Genomic DNA, 19,457 nt, shown 5'->3' with positions numbered 1-19,457 from the left:
GGGACAGATAGAGAGAAAGCAGAAACAGACCCCACAATAAAGTAAACTTGTTCCATAGCTAGGCTAGCTATAACGCCAAGCAGCTCCTAAGACCCAGCCTTGGTTGGCATGATTATTGAACAGATAGTAGCAGTCACAGCAACTGAAGCCAACCACTTCGCCGGATCAAAACTCAAAAGAATGCTAGCTATTAACCAAACTTTTTCAATAGACATTCAATACTCTCTAAAACAACTAATTTGTCAACAATGACAAACCCAGGAAGTCTGTGAAGCCTCAGTCATTCAAAGGAAGGTTCTCTCAGTGAAGAGTTCCAGTAGTTTGCTCCTTCACTCATCAGAAGTCTGTCTGGCAGAGGAAGGGAGAGAGGGGAAAGAGAGGAGAGGGGAGGAGAGGAGAGAGGAAGGGAGGAGAGGAGAGGAGGGGAGATGATGGGTGGAGAGAACGAAGGGAGAGGAGGGGAAAGGGGGAGAGGGGATGGGAGGAGGGGAGATGATGGGTGGAGAGAACGAAGGGAGAGGTGGGGAAAGGGGGAGAGGGGATGGGAGGAGGGGAGATGATGGGTGGAGAGAACGAAGGGAGAGGAGGGGAAAGGGGATGGGAGGAGGGGAGAGAGGAGAGGAGGGTACTACTTTACTTCCTCCCTGCAGTGGTGCTCAGTGCTTGTTGTTGATGTTGTAGTTGATATTGTTGGTGTTGTTGATATTGTTGGTGTTAAGGTTGTCATACATCATTTCTAGCTTGGAGATTGCTGCCCAGAGGTGCAGGAAATGAACGTTGCATCTGTGTGTGTGTCTGTGTGTTACTGCCACAGAGAGTAAGCACACTCTTAGAAGGTAGCAGTCAGGCATGCAAACTACAACACATGCCTGACTGCTACTGTAACATAGTGCTGGGAATCAGTGTGAACACTGTGAAAGGTGTTGATTACATCACAAGGGTGATACACACAAACACACACACGATCAGGGGACACATTGTACACACTGCGTGCTCACCCTTACCCTCACACTACCTACCCATCCTCTTGTAACTGATATAATATCCCAAGCCCCCTTATTAAGTCAGCGTTGATGTGACATTGCTGCCTCCACCACAGCACAGCCTGCCTCCCCTTCAAGGCCTAAACACACATTATCATAAACTTCATTTATTCATGCAATATCTATTATGCTGCTACACACAAAAATAGCTGCTACACACAAAATGCTGCTTTCGCAAAGGGAGAGAACGAGTGTTCAAATGCAGTGTTATCGAAAAGAGTGTGTGTGTGTGTGTGTGTGTGTGTGTGTGTGTGTGTGTGTGTGTGTGTGTGTGTGTGTGTGTGTGTGTGTGTGTGTGTGTGTGTGTGTGTGTGTGTGTGTGTGTGTGTACATGCGTGTGTGTGTGTGTGTGGACGTGTTTAAATAGTAAACAAACAAATATTTGACCAACTAAGGACATTTTGTTCGTTCCCACAAGGTCAAATGCTATTTCGAGGGGGTTTAGGGTTAAGGGTAGATTTACATTAAGGGTTAGGAGCTTGGGTTAAGTTGAGGGTTAGGGTTAGGGTTAAGGTTAGGTTTTTGGGTTAAGGTTAGGGTTAGGGTTAGGGTTAAGGTTAATGTTAGGGTTAGGGTAAGAGTACGGGTTCGGGTTGGGAAACTTGGATTTTTAATGGGACTGAATTGTGTGTCCCCTAAATAATAGCTATACAAGACTGTGTGTGTGTGTGTGTGTGTGTGTGTGTGTGTGTGTGTGTGTGTGTGTGTGTGTGTGTGTGTGTGTGTGTGTGTGTGTGTGTGTGTGTGTGTGTGTGTGTGTGTGTGTGTGTGTGTGTGTGTGTGTGTGTGCTCGCGCTTCCAGGGGCTGTATGTTTGGCTCTTGTCAACATTGAATCTGGTGAACGAACGGGACTCTGGGAAGGGCATGGTGGGATGCACAGTTATGACACAAGCACACTCCTGAAATGTAAGTGTGTGGTCTGTGTGGCGAAGGGCAGTTATGGCAGTGATAAGGGCAATAGGACACAGTGACAGTTATCACATGGCCTCACCATGTTTTCAGGCTTCTCTGAGCACCCTGCTGAGTGCTCCGCAAATTATATAGTTTAGCCGGTAAATGGGAGGTAACGGGAGACGAGCGGAGCCCGGTTTTGGGCTGTGGGCTGTAAGCTGTGGTGTGTGTGTGTGTGTGTGTGTGTGTGTGTGTGTGTGTGTGTGTGTGTGTGTGTGTGTGTGTGTGTGTGTGTGTGTGTGTGTGTGTGTGTGTGTGTGTGTGTGTGTGTGTGTGTGTGTGTGTGCGCGCGCCTGTGACCTCAGAGTCTTTAGTGTGAAGTTGGGGAGGATCATCACAGAGCCACTGAATTATGGATGGGATGTGTACTGGGCACAACTTTTCATCTGTAGTGGAGAAACAGAAGGGAGGTAGGGTGGTAGGGAGTGGGAGAGAGAGAGAGATAGAGAGAGAGAATGAGAGAAGAGAGAGAGATAGCAGTAGGAACAAATAATGAAAAGAAAGAAGACAGACAGACAGACAGACAGACAGACAGACAGACAGACAGGCTTTGTAGGCGAGGGCTTTGGTGCCTGGGGCCTGGGGACTAGGGTAGAGTGTCTGCCTCCCTGCCTGACCCTGTGGGTACTGTATATCCCTCTGATCTCATGCCCTTGGGGAGTCTGATAGAGTCTGCAGAAGATGTGATACAGGCTACTGATGTGTTGTTCGGTGGACCAAGTCTTTTAATGACATGGGGGTCATATCTTCTACCTGTGTAATGCAGTGTTGTGATGACAGTGGGATTAGGGGACTAGTAGAGATAGTACTGATGTGACTGCAGCAGAGATAGTACTGATGTGACTGCAGCAGAGATAGTACTGATGTGACTGCAGCAGATATAGTACTGATGTGACTGCAGCAGAGATAGTACTGATGTGACTGCAGCAGAGAGAGTAATGATGTGACTGCAGCAGAGATAGTACTGATGTGAGTGCAGCAGAGAGAGTAATGATGTGACTGCAGCAGAGATAGTACTGATGTGTCTGCAGCAGAGATAGTACTGATGTGACTGCAGCAGAGATAGTACTGATGTGACTGCAGCAGAGATAGTACTGATGTGAGTGCAGCAGAGAGAATAATGTTGTGACTGCAGCAGAGAGAGTAATGATGTGACTGCAGCAGAGAGAGTAATGATGTGACTGCAGCAGAGAGAAAATGTTGTGACTGCAGCAGAGAGAGTAATGATGTGACTGCAGCAGAGATAGTACTGATGTGTCTGCAGCAGAGCGAGAAATGATGTGACTGCAGCAGAGAGAGTAATGATGTGACTGCAGCAGAGAGAGTAATGATGTGACTGCAGCAGAGATAGTACTGATGTGACTGCAGCAGAGATAGTACTGATGTGACTGCAGCAGAGATAGTACTGATGTGACTGCAGCAGAGATAGTACTGATGTGACTGCAGCAGAGATAGTACTGATGTGACTGCAGCAGAGAGAGTAATGATGTGACTGCAGCAGAGATAGTACTGATGTGACTGCAGCAGAGAGAGTAATGATGTGACTGCAGCAGAGATAGTACTGATGTGACTGCAGCAGAGATAGTACTGATGTGACTGCAGCAGAGATAGTACTGATGTGACTGCAGCAGAGATAGTACTGATGTGACTGCAGCAGAGAGAGTAATGATGTGACTGCAGCAGAGATAGTACTGATGTGACTGCAGCAGAGAGAGTAATGATGTGACTGCAGCAGAGAGAGTAATGATGTGACTGCAGCAGAGATAGTACTGATGTGACTGCAGCAGAGATAGTACTGATGTGACTGCAGCAGAGATAGTACTGATGTGACTGCAGCAGAGATAGTACTGATGTGACTGCAGCAGAGATAGTACTGATGTGACTGCAGCAGAGAGAGTAATGATGTGACTGCAGCAGAGATAGTACTGATGTGACTGCAGCAGAGATAGTACTGATGTGACTGCAGCAGAGAGAGTAATGATGTGACTGCAGCAGAGATAGTACTGATGTGACTGCAGCAGAGAGAGTAATGATGTGACTGCAGCAGAGATAGTACTGATGTGACTGCAGCAGAGAGAGTAATGATGTGACTGCAGCAGAGATAGTACTGATGTGACTGTAGCAGAGAGAGTAATGATGTGACTGCAGCAGAGAGTACTGATGTGACTGCAGCAGAGATAGTACTGATGTGACTGCAGCAGAGATAGTACTGATGTGTCTGCAGCAGAGAGTGTCCTGATGTGACTGCAGCAGAGAGAGTAATGATGTGACTGCAGCAGAGAGTACTGATGTGACTGCAGCAGAGATAGTATTGATGTAACTGCAGCAGAGATAGTACTGATGTGACTCCAGCAGAGATTAAAGAACAACAGAGTGTTGCCTATACTGTACTGTAACCACACATCTACAGTATATTACACACTTCACCATCCTATGTACAACAGGAGCTGGGAAAGACAAGATAGTAAATGTCAGCTCGCTTACTGTTGTCTGCTACAAACAGTGGTGTAAAGTACTTAAAAATACTATTTAAGTAGTTTTTTGCGCTATATTTTTTGCGAACTTTTACTTCACTACATTCCTAAAGAAAATAATGTACTTTTTACTCCATTTTCCCTGACACCCAAAAGTGCTCTTTACATTTTGACAGGAAAATGGTCCAATTCAGGCACTTATCAAGAGAACATCCCTGGTCATCCCTATTGCCTCTGATGTGGCGGACTCAATAAACACAAATGCTAAACACATATACATTATGTCTGATGTAAACACATAAACACATATACATTATGTCTGATGTAAACACATAAACACATATACATTATGTCTGATGTAAACACATAAACACATATACATTATGTCTGATGTAAACACATAAACACATATACATTATGTCTGATGTAAACACATAAACACATATACATTATGTCTGATGTAAACACATAAACACATATACATTATGTCTGATGTAAACACATAAACACATATACATTATGTCTGATGTAAACACATAAACACATATACATTATGTCTGATGTAAACACATAAACACATATACATTATGTCTGATGTGAACACATAAACACATATACATTATGTCTGATGTAAACACAAACACATATACATTATGTCTGATGTAAACACATAAACACATATACATTATGTCTGAGTGTTGGAGTGTGCCCCGGCTAGCCATATATAAAAAATAAAATATAAAGATAATGGTGCCGCCTGGTTTGCTTAAAATAAGGAATATGATTTATAGTATATTTTGATTGTGATACTTAAGTATATTTTAACAAATACATTTTCTTTGATACTTAAGTATATTTAAAACCAAATACTTTTATTCAAGTACTATTTTACTGGGTGACTTTCACTTACGTAATTTTCTATTAATTAAGGTTTCTTTACTTTTACTGAAGTATGACAATTGAGTACTTTTTTTCCACCACTGGCTACAAAACATTATATTTTACTAAAGCTTGATTATAAAACATGGTCTTTGTCACTAAGCCTTTATACAAGTTCAGTCTTCACAGGCAGCAAACAGTGATCCTGCCTTATATTGAGTTTCTCATCTCTCTGAAGGACAGACCCTGTTCTTGTACAGCTGGCAGTACTACACACTGAGTTACAACAGAGCGTTCTTCAAGGGTGCTTTTTGATAAGGGTGATGGTTCTATTTGGAACAATAATCACTCAAAGAACCCTTAGCTCCTTTAAATAGTTTTCTGTAGTACCAGATACAGTGGCAAGAAAAAGTATGTGAACCATTTGGAATTACCTGGATTTCTGCATAAATGGTTCATTAAAATTTGATCTGATCTTCATCTAGGTCACAACAATAGACAGACACAGTTGCTTAAACTAATAACACAAACAATTATACATTTTAATGTCTGTATTGAACACACCGTGTAAACATTCACAGTGCAGGGTGGGAAAAGTATGTGAACTCTTAGATTGAATAACTGGTTGACCCTCCTTTAGCAGAAATAACCTCAACCAAACATTTTCTGTAGTTGCGGATCAGACCTGCACAACGGTCAGGAGTAGTTTTGGACCATTCCGCTTTACAAAACTGTTTCAGTTCAGCAATATTTATGGGATGTCTGGTGTGAACCACTCTCTTGAGGTCATACCACAACATCTCAATCGGGTTGAGGCCAGGACTCCAGAAGACGTATTTTCCTCTGTTGAATCCATTCTGTTGTTGATTTACTTCTGTGTTTTGGGTCGTTGTCCTGTTGCATCACCCAACTTCTGATAAGCTTCAATTGGCGGACAGATAGACTAACCTTCTCCTGCAAAATGTCTTGATAAACTTGGGAATTCATTTTTCCGTCAATGATAGCAAGCTGTCCAGGCCCTGAGGCAGCCCCAAACCATGATGCTCCCTGCACCATACTTTACAGTTGGGATGAGGGTTTGATGTTGGTGTGCTGTGCCTTTTCTCCACACATAGTGTTGTGTGTTCCTTCCAAACAACTCAACTGTAGTTACATCTGTCCATAGAATATTTTGCCAGTAGTGCTGTGGAACATCCATGTGCTCTTTTGCGAACTTCAGACGTGCAGCAATGGTTTTTTGGACAGCAGTGGCTTCGTCTGTGGTGTCCTTCCATGAACAGCATTCTTGTTTAGTGTTTTATGTATCGTAAACTCGTCAACAGAGAGGTTAGCACGTTCCCGAGATTTCTGTAAGTCTTTAGCTGACACTCCAGGATTCTTCTTAACCTCATTGAGCATTCTGCGCTGTGCTCTTGCTGTCGTCTTTCCAGGACAGCCACTCCTAGGGAGAGTAGCAACAATGCTGAACTTTCTCCATTTATAGACAATTTGTCTTACCATGGACTGATGAACATCAAGGCTTTTAGAGATACTTTTGTAACCCTTTCGAGCTTTATGCAAGTCAACAATTCTTAATCTTATGTCTTCTGAGATCTATTTTGTTTGAGGCATGGTTCACATCAGGCAATGCTTCTTGTGAATAGCAAACTCAAATGTTGTGAGTGTTTTTTATAGGGCAAGGCAGCTCTAACCAACATCTCCAATCTCGTCTCATTGATTGGACTCCAGGTTAGCTGACTCCTGACTCCAATTAGCTTTTGGAGATGTCATTAGCCAAGGGGTTCACATACTATTTCCAGCCTACACTGTGAATGTTTAAATGATTTATTCAATATAGACAAGAAAATACAATAGTTTGTGTGCTATTAGTTTAATCACAGCATGTTTGTCTATTGTTGCGATTTAGATGAAGATCATATCACATATTATGACCAATTCATGCAGAAATCCAGGTCATTCCAAAGGGTTTACATAATTTTTCTTGCCACTGTATATTCTATATCAGATGACCTGGCCTCCACAATCACCCAACCTCAACCCAATGGAGATGGTTTGGGATGAGTTGGACCGCAGATTGAAGGAAAAGCAACCAACAAGTGCTCAGCATATGTGGGAACTACTTCAAGACTGTTGGAAAAGCTGGTTGAGAAAATGCCAAGAGTGTGCATAGCTGTCACGAAGGCAAACGGTGGCTACTTTGAAGAATCTCAAATATAAAATATATTTTGATTTGTTTAACACTTTTTTGGTTACTAAATTATTACATTTGTGTTATTCCCTAGTTTTAATGTCTTCACTATTATTCTGCAATGTAAAGTAGTACAAATAAAGAAAAACCCTGGAATGAGTAGGTGTGTTGAAACTTTTGACTGGTACGGTAGCTTCCTATTTTATTTGATTGTTCCTACATTAGAAATGTACTGTAATTTTGCCTGTTCCTGATAATTACAGGCATCCAATAGGTGCTGTTATCTTGCCTTCTTCAATCTATTTAAAATACATTTTCTTCAACACCAAAATGTCTCTAACAGACCAAGAGGGAAGACAACTGTTCATGAAGTGCCACACTGTTTTCTTCAAAACCAAACCCAGAATCAAATAGAGAACACATTCCTCCTCTTCCTTAATTTCAAAATGTTAAGTATCAAAGAAAATGTCAACAAAGTTGAATTTCATAGGGTTTTTATTAACGCCATAACTTGCCAAGTGCAAGATGAGTTACGGTATGCTTAGATAAGTTGATTAAGTGCCATATGAAAAGAAAGAGCTATACAAGGTACAATACAAATATTATTATCCGTACGCATTAGATAAACATGTATGAAGAGAGCTGTACAAGGCAAGATACAAAACAAACCCACCAGGAATTATGCTAAATGTGTGTTATGAAGAGAACTGTGCCAGACAACAAAACACCAATCAAGAGTTATGCTAAGATAATAAGGTAGAGCTGACAGAGAGCTTTACAAGGCACAAAATATAGGAACTATTTAAAAACACTGAAGTATTAGGCCCCTAGATACCACATAGATTAACATATTTGGAGCACAGAGTTAGTCTGCCTGACTGGAATTCATCTACTATCCTTGGCAGCATATGTGTGAAATAGAATGCCTTCAGTTTAGGGACAAGATCAGCACAGAACTTCACATCAATAACAACCTGCTCGGATGGAGCCCAGACAAGCAGTTTGCATCTCTCCGGTCCTGTGCAGAACATGCCCATTTGCACCTGCATGTAGTAGCCACGGGCTCCATTCGGTTGCAGCTGAGGAAGCCCATCCACCAGCTTCACCCCGGGGAGTTTGCCAGAGAACAGGTCAGTCAGTGACTCCCAGCATTTGATGTCTTAAAGTTCTTGAGAGTTTAACACTCCATCTGGGCTTGTTGAAAGCCATGGCTCCTTGACACTCATTACCGTGCCTCCACTCTCCAACTCTCCATCCATGTGTAGGCCACCTGCTCATTCTCCTTGCCTATGTGGTTGCTGAGTTCCCATGGAACCTGGGGAAGAGATTCTCCCACACAAAGTTGTCGGGATTTGTTGAGGTGCGCACAGGAACCTTCTTTGCTCTAGCAGTGATCCAAAGTTTACGGGCGTCATTCCACGCATGGGCGGCACTCTATGCTTTAGTGACCTCCTCCAAGCTGGCACATTTACACTCCTCCAGCATAACATGAACGTCATAAGCCTTTCTGACACTGCATGTTGATGCCGTGTTCACCATGAGGCTGCTGTAGCTGTGTAGCTGCAGGAACCTGATGACTGTTTGGTTTAGCTTTGATGCACTTGTGCAGAAGGCTCCCCACTGGAACATTGGCCCCTTCCAAACTCTTCTAAAGTGCATTGTGGGAGGAGTACGTAGGAGTTGGAGGTAGAGATGGAGAAGCGGCTGGTATGTGACATTTGAAACAGATCTCGCTCAACCTTTTTAGAGCTAAATTCCGCTGCGTCTCAGAGTTCCACTGGCATTGCTCATCTGTACAGCCCTGTCAATCTTCCATACACAGCATTCTGCACCTTCAACCAAACACTACTGATAGAATAGTCAATGACAGTACAGAACACTAGTTTACATGGTGTTCACAGCTGACTAGTTTACACAGTTCCCTTTTAACTAGTAGGTTTAGGTTATTTTGGTCATTTCCTATTTGAATGTAAAACTCACTCTGATTTTGTACCTACCTCATTGCCATTTGAGATTAGACCGTGTGTGCATGTTGTAATAGTTAACATTATCAGTTCTGGTCCGTGATATGGTATCATCACAATTAGCTAGCTTGCTAAGTAACTAGCTAACGTCAAACATATCAGTAATAGGAAGGGTTATGATAGTTACCTTCCATAGTACTGCAGCTGCATGACTGTAACACAAGAGCACCCTGAAGTCTCCACCGTGGCGACAGATGACACAGAACCCAGGCAGAATGATGGTGTGTTTTTCTCTGACTGGACTGGACATCTGCTTTGAGGAACACCAGGTTGTCATCCTCAAGACAGTGAATAAGCACCCGCCCAACTTTCCCGCTGTGGAGGTATTGATATGCCTCTGTGCTTTTGCAGCTCTTCATCTCTGACACATCCACACCGGGAGACGAGACAGAAATAATTGAAGATGTCTTCGTAGGTGATCTGTGGCCATTTTTTCATATCGTCCTCCCACTCTTGAATAATCTGCGGATGTGGCACAGACTTGCCATTTCAACTTTGAAAGGTTTTTCTTGATATGATCCCACAGCATTTTGAGCTAGCTCGCTAACGTTCCCAAAACGGCAAGAACGCCACAACGGAAGTTCTGAGATAAGGTGCTATTAGGTGATGCCTGGGAGGGTTCTCTGTACTGAACATAGAGGGCCACGGCACTGCCACGGGCTACAGAACCACATCACATCAGTCCCTTAAAGTTAACGACACCCCAGCTAACAGGTTACATAAGACGGCATTCTCTCTCCCCTCCTTCCTTTGTAAATTCCATCACGTCACGGTGGAGTTGGAATAATAGATCTGTATAATAGATCTGTAGATCCCCATCCCTCTACTGTAGCTCAATCTGTTGCTCTCTCTGTCTCGCCATCTTTCTATCTCTCCATCCCTTTCTCTCACTCTCTGTGTCCCTCGCGCTCTAATTTACTCAATCAGAATAACAGACATTATAATGCACCATCATTCGGATGCAATGCATTGGATAAAGCCACACTTCTACATGTACGCTATGTTCAAGAGCAGCCCACACATCTAATTCAACAGGTGATTGTTACCTGATAATATCATGTAGCTGAGACCACACGACAAACCAGCTTACACTGCAAATGTACTATAACCCGTAGCGAATCACATGTCTTACCGAGTTGCCTGGAAGTCTGAAAAGGAAGGTACCTTCATCTTTGCAATCTTAGTACTCTACTGATGAAAATGCACAAGCCTCAGGCAATAGATGGAACAATCAACCCCTGGTGCCTAACATACATGTACAATGTATCAGCATGCAGGTGCTTACACCTAACGTTACTGTGCGGTGTCTTCCCCTCTCCCCAATGAGCATGACCATACACAGACTAACCAAACCATCATGCGTCTGCAAGCGCCAGGGATCGGGGTAGAGAGAGAGAGGAGAGGGGGGAGGGGAGAGGGGGGATGGGGGGGGGGGGGGGTGGGGGAGGGGAGAGGGGGAGGGACGGTAGAGAGAGAGAGGAGAGGGGGGAGGGGAGAGGAGGGGAGAGAGAGAGAGAGGAGAGTGGGGGAGGGGAGAGGGGGATGGGGGGGAGGAGAGTGGGGGAGGGGGTAGGGGGGGGTAGAGAGAGAGAGGAGAGGGGGGAGGGGAGAGGAGGGGAGGGGAGAGAGAGAGAGAGAGAGGAGAGTGGGGTAGGGGAGAGGGGGGGAGGGGAGAGAACGGTAGAGAGAGAGAGGAGAGTGGGGGAGGGGAGAGAACGGTAGAGAGAGAGAGAGGAGAGTGGGGGAGGGGAGAGAACAGTAGAGAGAGGAGAGGGGGGAGGGGAGAGGGGGGAGGGGAGAGAACGGTAGAGAGAGAGAGAGAGGGGGAGGACGGAAGAGGAGAAAGGCAGGTAGAGAAAGGAGGAGGGGCAGAGGGCGGGAGGAGCGATGGGGGAGAAGGAGATAGAGAGGGGGACTAGGTGAAAGAGAGGGACAGGGCTAAAGCCAGGGGAGCATGGGGGGAGACGGACAGTTGCTTAATGGGTGGGCAGCATGCCAATAATATACTGGCATCATCTTAATATCAACCTAATATGGATGTGCTATACAGTAGAGGTGCAGAGTCATGAGGTTGTAGCATGACGAGCTGCAAGCTTCTTATTCTATGAAGCCAAGAGGCTGAAGTAGAAACACTACAGTATGGTGAACAGTAGCTGCATCATTCCATGACCCCAACCAGTGGTTTTAATATTCCTTTATGTTGGCTGTAGCATGGGCCTATGGGTGGTTGGAGGGGTTTGGTGGGCTGTGCTCCATAGGCAAGCATAAGATACTCACAATCATACACACACACTATGAGAGAGAGGCGGCACAGGCCAGATGCTTTCCAAAAATGGGATGTAAATGAACAGAAACTTTAAGGAGGGGAGGAGAACTCAGACAGAATATGAGAGAGAGAAAGAAAGGGGGAAAGGCCAAAAAATAAGCATCACTTAAAAAACAAGGAGGGGGTGCGGACAAACCTTCGGGCTCTGAGTTCTCTTTGTTGATGACTTGCTTCAGCGGGCAGCAGAAGATTTCGTGACACTTAGCACGAAACGGGGACCCTTTACTCCTTAAATCCGCCGATGAGTGGATGGAATCCTGCCGCAACATAATGTACTCCTGGGTACCTGGAGCAGCGTCATCCTGGACTGCCGTGGTGCCACAACACAATGAACTGAGGTTAGGGGAGCGCTCACCACAACACAGACAGAAGAACAACGCAGAGACGAAACAAAGGCTAAATAAAATACAGACATCACATCAGCAACCACTAAAGCATTATTGTAACTCAACACAGCCTACTACAACAGAGGAAGAGAGCGTTAGAAGGAAGGGGGAGCAAGAGGAGTGCAGAGAGAGAGAGAGAGAGCATTAACAACTTAAATAAATACAACTAAAGTAACATCAAGAGAGGGAGGAGGAGTACGCGGCAAACTGATACAGAGACAAATCGGACCTAATCGTTATCATGTAGTACTGTGGGTCCCAAGGTCATTCTAAGATCATTCTAAGGATCGCATAGAGGTGTGAAAGTACAGCAAGGCAAGAACCTTGCAAGGTCAATACCAGCAGATCTAAGGTCAGATCGGGGTGCTACTAACCCCAACCAGACAGTACCCTTTTTAAGGGAAGGCATGCAAATGCAAAAGCATGCGCTGATCCCAGACCAGCCAACCAGAGCGTGGTGGTCGGGAATGTTTTCATGGAATGACACGACACATGCAGAGATGAGATTGTGGATATTATTACAGTGGATATTATGATTTCTATGAAGAAATGATAGCATCGGCTGCATTATTTGGTCCAGTGTACTGCTCTAGGCCTGTCTAATGTTCACGGGAACCCGTCTAAAGGGTCAGACACATTGTAAGTGACCTCGAAACGACTACATCACATCTCTCTTCTCCTCCACATGAATGCATTATTAACCATCCATCTGTTAACCGAACGTATATCCACATACGGACAGGAGGGGTCTGCTGATCCACGTGCTCGACACAGACAGCCTCACAAGACAGAATAACTGAGTCTAAAGGAAGTCTGGGCTACGTCATTACTATCTAGTTTCATTCTGTGGTAGGATTTCGGCTGACATCCAGAAGTACTCAGTGGTGTACTGGCTCAGTGATGAAGTCTCATCCTCTCTCTGCTTAGTTATTCAAAGTAAAACATGAACGGAGTATATATATAGAGCTGTCAACGTGCTCCTTGTTCTGTTGTCAATGAGAACACTCGCTCCCTCCCACCAGTTGACCCTTCGTGGGGCTCGAGACGCATGAACGCTGACTCACACGCACACAATATAGGTGTACACACTCCCGGAACACACACACACACACACACAGGCATGTACACACGTGTGCGTAACAACAATATACCGCACGAGGTACACATATAGGCACACGCAAGCACGCACGCACAAACACACACGCACACACACCACAAAGGCATGAATAGGCACATGTCTTTGTGCCCAATTAATTTCAGTGAGGAATAGGGAGGCAGATAGACTTTTCTATCCTTTTAAAATAACAGAGAGAATAAATCAGGAGGTACTGTAAGAGGATACCTAGTCAGTTGCAAAACTGAATGCATACAACCGTCTTCTGAATCAGAGAGGTGCGGGGGGGCTGCCTTAATCAACATCCATGCCCAGTGAGCAATTGTTGTCAGGGATTAACTGCCTTGCTCAAGTTCAGAAGGCAGATTTTTTTTCTACCTTGACGGGTCTGGGATTGTAACCAGCGACCTCTCGGTTACTGGCCCCAAACTCTTCATCACTAGGCTACCTGCCACCCCATACAAAAATAGTGACAGGGTCACAAGTACAATTCAAAGGTGAGCAATAATTACATTTATCCAAAGCGACTTACATTCTCCGTGCATACATTATATTTTAAATACTTCAGTGTTTACCTTGACTCAAACACAAACACACACATTTTATCAAAATGCATTTTTGGGCAGAAATGCCTTATGGAACGTGAACTTTCATGTGCCTTAATTAATAACAAACTTATAAGCCATCTGTAAATACGAATAAAATTGTTAAATTACGAGCCTAGTAAGTTTAGCCACGAAAAAAGATAGGAACCTTCCCGCTCGCCTCGGTTGGCTGAGATAATGGATGGGCTGGACATTCTGAGAGATGAGTTCGGATTGGTCTGCCATGTAGCACATTTATGTCTATAACATGAGCTTCTTAGTATATGTAGGTAACCCTATCTAAATAATTAAAAAATATATGTCACAAAGAACACTTTCTGGAGAACCGAGTTTTGAAATCAGTGGTGGAAGCAGAGTTTGATAGCTAAGGAGATGTAGAAAATTCAGAAGTTTGTTTGCAAATGCAGAGGGAGTCGAAAAGAGAACACAGAAGGCTGTTGTATAAAACACCTGTCTCTGGATTACATCTTCAAACTAAGGGCAACCATGGATCCATGAAAGAGAGTGAGAAGCGTTCATCCATGTATATGGGTAAGAGATTCTAGCTAGCTACATTTTCAGATATTAGACGTTTTTAATTTAGTCAGAAAGTCCTTTTCATTGCAAGTTAAAGCATACTGTTAGCTAGCTAGCTAACGTTAGCTGGCTGGCTCGCTAGCTAACGTTATGTGTATGATCTGTGTATAATATTATTCGTATTTCAGAGCCAGTTGCATTGCAAGTTGTTTAGCTTGAGCTACCTGTAGATTCATGCAGGGTAGTAACGTTATGAGTTTGGATTATGGTTAATTGTTTAGCAAGCTAGCTACATGTCTAAACAAAAGACCTCCACTATGCAAGTAACCATTTCACTGTACCGTTTACACCGTATGTATCCTGTGCATGTGACAAATAAACTTTTATTTTATTTGATATAGTGTGTGTTTACCAGAGACACTAATGTGAAGAACAACATGACCTGCACCAAAGTCAAATTAGGATATAAAGTTAGGCCAAAGAGACAGTGTCCAAATTCAAAAATGATCTGGTAGAATAACCTGCTTTTATTTAGTCACACTCAAAACCATAACCTATTTTCTGTAATTAGCTCACCATTAACTTGGAAATAAATAAAATACAATTTTATTGGTCACATTCACATGGTTAACAGATGTTAATGCAAGAGTAGTGAAATGCTTGTGCTTCTAGTTCCGACAGTGCAGTAATATCTAACAAGTAATCTAACAAATTCACAACAACTACCTTATACACACAAATGTAAAGGGACGAATAAGAATATGTACATATAAATATATGGATGAGCAGCATAGGCAAGATACAGTAGATGGTATAGAAAACAGTATATACATATGAGATGAGTAATGTAGAATATGCAGACATTATTAAAGTGGCGTTATTTAAAGTGACTAGTGATACCTTTATTAAATCCATTTATTAAATCGGCCAGAAATTTGAGTCTGTATGTTAGCAGCAGCCACTCTATGTTAGTGATGACTGTTAAACAGTCTAATGGCCTTGAGATAGATGCTGTTTTTCAGTCTCTCGGTCCCAGCTTTGATGCACCTGTACTGACCTCGCCTTCTGGATGATAGCGGGGTGAACAGGCAGTGGCTCGGGTGGTTGTTGTCCTTGATGATCTTTTTGGTCTTCCTGTGACATTGGGTGCTGTAGGTGTCCTGGAGGGCAGGTAGTTTGCCCCCGGTGATGCAATGTGCAGACCGCACTACCCTCCGCACTACCCTCTGCAAACTTGATGATTGAGTTGGAGGCGTGCATGTCTACGCAGCCATGGGTGAACAGAGAGTACAGGAGAGGGCTGAGAACGCACCCTTGTGGGGCCCAATTTTGAGAATCAGCGGGGTAGAGATGTTGTTTCCTACCCTCACCACCTGGGGGCAGACCGTCAGAAAGTCCAGGACCCAGTTGCACATGGCGGGGTTGAGACCCAGGGTCTCAAGCTTAATGACGAGTTTGGAGGGTACTATGGTGTAAAATGCTGAGCTGTAGTCAATGAACAGCAATCTTACATAGGTATTCCTCTTGTCCAGATGGGATAGGACAGTGTGCAGTGTGATGGCAATTGCGTCGTCTGTGGACCTATTGGGGCGGTAAGCAAATTGGAGTGGGTCTAGGGTATCAGGTAGGGTGGAGGTGATATGATCCTTGACTAGTCTCTCAAAGCACTTCATGATGACAGAAGTGAGTGCTAGGGGGCGATAGTCATTTATTTCCGTTACCTTAGCTTTCTTGGGAACATGAACAATGGTGGCCATCTTGAAGCATGTGGGCATAGCAGACTGGAATAGGGATTGATTGAATATGTCCGTAAACACACCAGCCAGCTGGTCTGCGTATGCTCTGAGGAGGCGGTTAGGGATGCCGTCTGGGCCGGCAGCCTTGCGAGGGTTAACACATTTAAATGTTTTACTCACGTTGGCCATGGTGAAGGAGAGCCCACAGGCTTTGGTAGCGGGCAGTGTCAGTGGCACTGTATTGTCCTCAAAGCGAGCAAAGAAGTTGTTTAATTTGTCTAGGAGCAAGATGTCGATGTCCACGACGGGGCTGGTTTTCTTTTTGTAATCCGTGGTTGACTGTAGGACCTGCCACATACGTCTCGTGTTTGAGCCATTGAATTGCGACTATACTTTGTCTCTGATGCTTAGCTTGCTTGATTGCCTTGCGGAGGGAATAGCTACACTGTTTGTATTTGGTCATGTTTCCAGTCGCCTTGCCATGATTAAAAGTGGTGGTTCGCGCTTTCAGTTTTGCACGAATGCTGCCTTCAATCCATGGTTAGGGAAGGTTTTAATAGTCACCGTGGGTACAACATCACCGATGCACTTGATAATAAAGTCGCCCACCGAGTCAGCATATACATCAATGTTGTTGTCTGAGGCTACCCGGAACATATCCCAGTCCACGTCATCGAAGCAATCTTGAAGCGTGGAATCTGATTGGTCAGACCAGCGTTGAATAGACCTGAGCACGGGTGTTTCCTGTTTGTTTCTGTCGATAGGCTGGGAGCAATCATAAGGCATAATCATAAGGCATACACCCCCGTCCTTCTTCTTACCCGAGAGATGTTTGTTTCTGTCGGCACGATGCGTGAAGAAACCGGGTGGCAGTACCGACTCTGACAACATATCCTGAGTGAGCCATGTTTCCGTGAAACGGAGAATGTTACAATCTCTGATGTCTCTCTGGAAGGCAACTTGTGCCCTAATTGCGTCCACCTTGTTGTCTAGGGACTGGACATTGGTGAGTAATATGCTCGGAAGCGGTGGATGGTGTGCTCGCCTTCTGAGTCTGACCAGGAGGCCGCTCCGTCTGCCTCTCCTGCGGCGACCACGTTGTTTTGGGTCAGCCTCTGGGATTAGATCCCACGTCCAGGGTGGAGGTCCGAACAAAGGATCCGCTTCGGGAAAGTCGTATTCCTGGTCATAATGTTGGTGAGTTGACGTCGCTTTTATATCCAGTAGCTTTTCCGGCTGTATGTAACAACACTTGAGATTTTCTGGGCAAACAATGTAAGAAATGATACATTAAAAAAAGGCGACCATCTCTGTCGGCGCCGTCTTGGTGTATGACAAACAATGATCTTGTTGTGAGTTTATTGGGGTTAAAATACACCAGTTATGAATTGAGCCGATCGGTCACATATTAAATTGAAGGCAACATAAAAGCTGACTTTAAACCATGGCAACAGCTAATGAGCAACTCTGTTACTAAGCATATTCCTTATAACTGTAATAACATGTATACAGTACATGTAGGTCAGAGGAGGCTGCTGAGGGGAGGACGGCTCATAACAGTGGCTGGAACGGAGTAAATGGAATTGCATCAAACATCAGTATTTGATACCATTCCACTCATTCCACCCCAGCCATTACCATGAGCCTGTCCTCCCCAATTATGGTGCCACCAGCCTCCTGTGATGTAGGCCTATTCACAATCAGCCAGAAAGAGAGTAGCTGAGGCAGACTTAACAGTTAACCCCACTCTTATCACACACACACACACACACACACACACACACACACACACACACACACACACACACACACACACACACACACACACACACACACACACACACACACACACACACACACACACACACACACACACACACACACAGTGACTCGGGGGTCCATCAGCAGAACAGTTTATCACTAGCCTTTTCTCATCCCAAATCGCTGCACTAAAACTGCAGATGAGAAAAGTGAAGAAAGCAGTTGAAACTTGGTGTTTTGGGTAGACAGAACTAATGTCCCCATTCTGAAACTGGAGCTCTTTCCATGCAGTGAAAGCATTTGAGGGAAATGTCCATCTTGCTCAAATCATTCTGCAACATCTGAAAAAGATGTCCTCTGACGAAATCACCCGTTTTTATAAATGTAGACTTTGCTTTTTGAGTTCAGTTGAAAAATGTGGCTTATTGTATCTTGAAGATCCTACTGCCCGTTATGAGGCCCTGATAAGCAATCTCGCAGTGCACAGTGGACTCCCCTCCCTTCCTTCTCCCAACTGTATCTGTGAGGAGTGAAGTGGCCCTCTAGAAAAACACTCACCCTCTTCACAGACAGCTAGCAGCCACTGCTGAGTGCCAGTCACTTCAGGCTGCAGGCCAGGGTCTAACTTCAAACTGCTCACTAGTATATGTACTAATGAACTCTGCTTTATATCTCCCTCTCTCATCTTCCCCGAGCTCTCTGTCTGACTACTGGCCCAGGTATGAGAGAGAGAGAGAGAGAGAGAGAGAGAGAAGTAGGAAAAAAATTATGAAAATAAAGGAGACAGACAGACAGACAGACAGACAGACAGACAGACAGACAGACAGACAGACAGGCAGGCAGACAGGCAGGCAGACAGGCAGGCTTTGTAGGCGAGGGCTTTGGGGCCTGGGGCCTGGGGTCTAGGTTAGAGTGTCTGCCTCCCTGCCTGACCCTGTGGGTACTGTATATCCCTCTGATCTCATGCCCTAGGGGAGTCTGATAGAGTCTGCAGAAGATATGATTGTGTTGTTCTGTGAACCAATTCTTTTAATGACATGGGGGTCATATCTTCTACCTGTGTAATGCAGTGTTGTGATGGGGATCACAGTGGGATTAGGGGACTAGAAGAGATAGTACTGAAATGTCTGCAGCAGAGATAACAATAATGTGACTGCAGCCGGAGAGAGTACTGATGTGAGTGCAGCAGAGAGAGTAATGTTGTGACTACAGCAGAGAGAGTACTGATGTGACTGCAGCAGAGAGAGTAATGTTGTGACTGCAGCAGAGCTAGTATGGATGTGACTGCAGCAGAGATAGTACTGATGTGACTGCAGCAGAGATAGTACGGATGTGACTGCAGCAGATATAGTACGGATGTGATTGCAGCAGAGAGACTACTGATGTGACTGCAGCAGAGATAGTACGGATGTGACTGCAGCAGAGATAGTACTGATGTGACTGCAGCAGAGAT

At 44.5% G+C, this 19,457-nt stretch overlaps 1 protein-coding gene across 5 annotated transcripts in view; it reads right to left on the bottom strand.

Annotated features, from left to right (window-relative positions):
- Positions 1-19,457, bottom strand: part of LOC139581301 (fibroblast growth factor 13-like) — a 189,358-nt gene that overhangs the window by 69,893 nt on the left and 100,008 nt on the right. For 4 of the 5 annotated variants that reach the window (XM_071410901.1, XM_071410902.1, XM_071410903.1 and 1 more), the window contains exon 3: positions 12,023-12,193. The exons of the other annotated variant lie outside the window; for it this stretch is intronic. In XM_071410901.1, coding sequence (XP_071267002.1) covers positions 12,023-12,193 — 171 coding nt within the window. The remainder of the gene's footprint in view (positions 1-12,022; positions 12,194-19,457) is intronic. 5 annotated transcript variants of the gene reach the window in all.

The sequence above is a fragment of the Salvelinus alpinus genome, chromosome 7 (assembly GCF_045679555.1).
Source record: "Salvelinus alpinus chromosome 7, SLU_Salpinus.1, whole genome shotgun sequence".
In the NCBI taxonomy this organism is placed as follows: Eukaryota; Metazoa; Chordata; class Actinopteri; order Salmoniformes; family Salmonidae; genus Salvelinus; species Salvelinus alpinus.
The sequence above is the reverse complement of the archived record's forward strand: the minus strand, read 5'-3'. Positions and strand labels throughout refer to the sequence as shown.